Source organism: Micropterus dolomieu, linkage group LG04 (genome assembly GCF_021292245.1).
Source record: "Micropterus dolomieu isolate WLL.071019.BEF.003 ecotype Adirondacks linkage group LG04, ASM2129224v1, whole genome shotgun sequence".
In the NCBI taxonomy this organism is placed as follows: Eukaryota; Metazoa; Chordata; class Actinopteri; order Centrarchiformes; family Centrarchidae; genus Micropterus; species Micropterus dolomieu.
Genome location: NC_060153.1, coordinates 13,164,801 through 13,168,671, shown reverse-complemented (window position 1 = coordinate 13,168,671; position 3,871 = coordinate 13,164,801). Strand labels below are relative to the sequence as shown.

General features: G+C 38.1%; 1 protein-coding gene across 1 annotated transcript; it reads left to right on the top strand.

Moving 5' to 3' along the window:
- Positions 1-1,387: 1,387 nt before the first annotated feature.
- On the top strand, positions 1,388-3,259 carry LOC123969680 (intelectin-like). The gene is made up of 5 exons (XM_046047300.1): positions 1,388-1,501; positions 2,204-2,362; positions 2,513-2,630; positions 2,913-3,019; positions 3,116-3,259. Exons 1-5 carry the CDS (start codon positions 1,388-1,390, stop codon positions 3,257-3,259), a joined length of 642 nt encoding a protein of 213 aa, XP_045903256.1.
- Positions 3,260-3,871: the final 612 nt, after the last annotated feature.

The following is a 3,871-nucleotide window of genomic DNA, read 5'->3' as shown; positions in this document are numbered from 1 at the left end:
CATAAACTTTGCTTTCACAAATATCACGTGACCATAACAAATATTTATTCACACAAAAAGATCCTATTCCAGCAGCGGAGCAAGTGGAGGTTTTTCAACACAGAATAGAATTTACAACACAGTATAAAAATTTGAGGTAACACCGAAAAGTTGACTTGTTTTTCAAAATCTGGATCTTTTTAAGGTTTAATTGTTTAAGGGCACATTGATGATCATTTTCAGTCGCGAGTGCAGTAAGAACTGTTTCTTCACAGTCCCTGAGCAGTGGCTCTGCTGCTTCACAGACTACAAATGGCATTGATGTAATTCAGGCTATTAGAAAATAGTGCTGCAATTACAAAATTGCTCTACTGCAGACAGCATCTATTTTTTGTATTTATCTTCATTATCCTGCTGATTTGCTAGCAATCCATTGTAAACCTTTTTCATTCATTTGCAAAAAGGATGTTTTCTCATAGAAATATTTTTCTATATGATTGTTTGGGGTTGGAGTTGCTTTTAACAGTATGTCTTGATGCTAATATGTTGTTGCTATAAGATTGGTTATGCTGAATCTTGGTCTTGTTAAGCATCTTTTGCTGATTCACTTTTGAGAATTTGGTTTCTGTGCTTGGTTCAGGCATTAAGACTGTGTTACATGAGGGATGAATTATTCTTTTGGAAATACAGTATATTTTAGACCTGCTGTTTTTTCTAAGCAAATTTGTATAATACAGAATATCTAAACACCAATGACACAGTCAACGCAGCCTTTTTGTAGTTAAAAATCATGTCAGTTGTTGACACTCTGATTTATAGAGCATGAAATAATTGCATGCAAGTAAAACCACTAGAGACTATGATTTACACCTCACTTCTTTCTCAATTAGTGAAGAAGGAAATCCAACAGAAGTGAAGTAAAACACAACACAAATACCATTACCAATTATTAATAACAACTTACTATCAATTATCTTACTACGACTTACCAATGAAGTGTTGTGTTGTGTGTGTTTGAGATAACATATGGTATCTTTAATATGTTCTTTGTTTTTTACAGAGATGTCGCATATTGTTTTGCTTTTGGTGGGTGTCGTGTCAGTGGATCATGTGTCCTTTGCAGCAGCTGCCATTTCACAAAAAGGTAATGCATTAAGTATTGACTCGCACGCACACAGACACAGACACAGACACAGACACACACACACACACATTTCTATTATGTTTATGCACAGTACTTTCCCATATCACTGCTATCTTGCTTATTCTAATGAGTGGTTTTAATTTCAGAGGAATACACCAACACAGCAGCCACAAAGGATGTTGAGACAACCCAAAACCTGATCAAGAGAGATCAAAGAGATCAGGGAAGGTAAATGGCAGTGTTTTGTCTGATGGCTTGTACTACATGACCACTGCTAATGGCATGGTTTATCAGACTTTCTGTGACATAACCACTACAGAAGGCGGCTGGACGCTGGTGGCGACCGTCCATGAGAACAGTGTTTATGGAAGGTGCACAGTGGGCGACCACTAGTCGAGCCAGCAGGGCAACAATGCTGAACTGCCAGATGGAGACGGGAAATGGTCCAACAGAAACACCTTTGGAACAGCAGAGGGGGCCACCTCAGATGATTTTAAGGTACAGAAACAACTTGACAGTCACAGGAATGCAGTGGTGGAAAGTGGGAATTTGAGTTATATTGCCACTGCTTACATTTCACTTTATTTTAACAGCTGCTACTAAAGATGAAGCCTTCACAGTTTTTTGATTGAATCACAAATTTTGACTGTGCTGTACAGAAATACCTGGGGAAAAAAGGGCAAACCAGATATTGACAGGTGAGTGCTCTACAGACAGGCCTATGCAAACATCTGCTTCATAGCTGTCAACATAGCTGGATTTGTTACCCTCTTTTTTTCCATTGGGTCACATCTTTGGGGTCAAGATTTGTGACCTTATCTGAATACAATGGAGGCACCATTATTGGTTACAAATGCTTTTAAAATAAGGCATGTGATTAAGTATGTTAAAGATGTTTGCAGTTGCATTATAGGCAAAGTTACTTGTTGGGTCACATAATTTGATGGGACACTTGTCTTTTTATTTGTCAATAAATATTAAACATCAGAGAAAGGAAAATGAGCAAAATGATCAAATCCACACAATGCAATAAGTTAAATGTGACCTATTGTCGTGACAATAGTGCGTACACTTTTTCAGAATCCAGGCTACTATGATATAGTAGCAGAAGACATGTCTGTATGGCATGTTCCCAACAACTTCCCACTGGAGCACAGGAAACTGGCAGCCATCCTCCGCTACTACACTGACAACCGCTTTTGCCGCCTGTATGGAGGGAAACTCTTTCAGCTCTTCTTGGTAACTCAGTAGTGTAGTAATGTCAAGTTATAACTTAAAAAAAATGGGCAAACGTATAGAATATGATGATAATACAAAAATCAACAAAGCAAAGCAGGTCTACAGGTACATGCCCTGATGACTGAGGACGAAATTATCACATTCTTCCAGCAATATCCAGTGAGATACAACATTGGCTCCTTTAGCAACAGAGGGCCAGGTATTCCCATCGTGTTCGACCATGGAGACAGAGAGTCCACCAGAATATTATACGGACCCAATCCTAGAGGTAAAACACTCATGTAGCAGGAGGGAAATGGAGAAAATGGAGAAAATGAAGAGCTTTTTTACCATCATGGATGGATGTGGATATAAATCTGGATTGGTGCTTATGGCCATTGATATGAAGTTACTACAAAACTGCAAGTTATTAAATATTCAATAAACATTCAAAATTAAAGGTTGTCAATTAATGATCAAGAAATGAACTAGCTAAAATAAAATCATTCTGCTCTTGTCAAGCTAGCCTTTGAAAAACTCACTGTTTTTTTTTTCCTGTTTGTATAAAAAGTGGAGTTTGAACCAGATTTCATCACATTCAGAGCAATAAACAACGAATGCTCAGTCATGGCTATCTGCTCTGGGGTCAAGCCGACCACAGGATACAACACTGAACATGTGAGTTTGAATGCATCATCACACTTCTGCTGTCACTCAATCAACACAGAAAATTATACACAGCGTAAAATCATTATTATTTCTGTATGTCTCCAGTACTGTATAGGAGGAGGTGGATATTTCCACCCTGATCAGTGTGGGGACTTCCACCCATTTGACTGGAACAGACTGGGAAGGGAGCAAGGCTGGAGCTCTTCCAAAGAGATAACTGAGGCTGCTGTTTTACTGTTCTACTGCTGAGAGCATTATTTGCACATGGAGCTTTCACGATGTGAAATGGCACGCAAAATGCAAAAAATGCGTTGGAATACCATGCCAAATGGTGTAAGAAATCGGCATGTTATTCAGGCGCCTTTTGATGATACCAGGCTGTTTCTGTCTCTCTTTAGCTGTTCCTATCCAATAATTTCAAAAAACATTTAAAAAACAACAACAACTAAAAATCATGTAATTATTAAAGGTCTCACAAAAGACTAGATAGACACTGTTCCAGCGTCAAATAAATGAATTCCCAAAAATAATCACAAACTATACCAACTCAGTCAGAGGACCTTCGGGGGCCCTAATCAAAATTTAGTTGAAGGCCCCTCTCACTGTCGGGTGTTGTCACTATATATGACACAGAAACAACGTCTCTTGTTTTTAAATTAGACCTGACAAATCTTTCTTATATTCTTAAACATTCCATGTTTGTTTAGCAGAAAAACACAAAAGCAAATTTCTTAAACCTGTTTGCTGATTCTGATGAAAAACAATAACTAGACTTAACTCTATATTATTAACAGGAAACATATGATACTACCAGTGCTACTGAGCTTAATGGCAGTGCAAGACTCAGTAGACACTGATGAA

Excerpts from the sequence above, each read along its gene's own strand:
- LOC123969680 (XM_046047300.1), top strand. The coding sequence starts at position 1,388 with ATGACCACTGCTAATGGCATGGTTTATCAGACTTTCTGTGACATAACC. Across the intron at positions 1,502-2,203 it reads GTGTTTATGGAAGGTGCACA|AATCCAGGCTACTATGATAT; the intron begins GTGGGCGACCAC and ends ACACTTTTTCAG. Across the intron at positions 2,363-2,512 it reads AACTCTTTCAGCTCTTCTTG|CAATATCCAGTGAGATACAA; the intron begins GTAACTCAGTAG and ends ACATTCTTCCAG.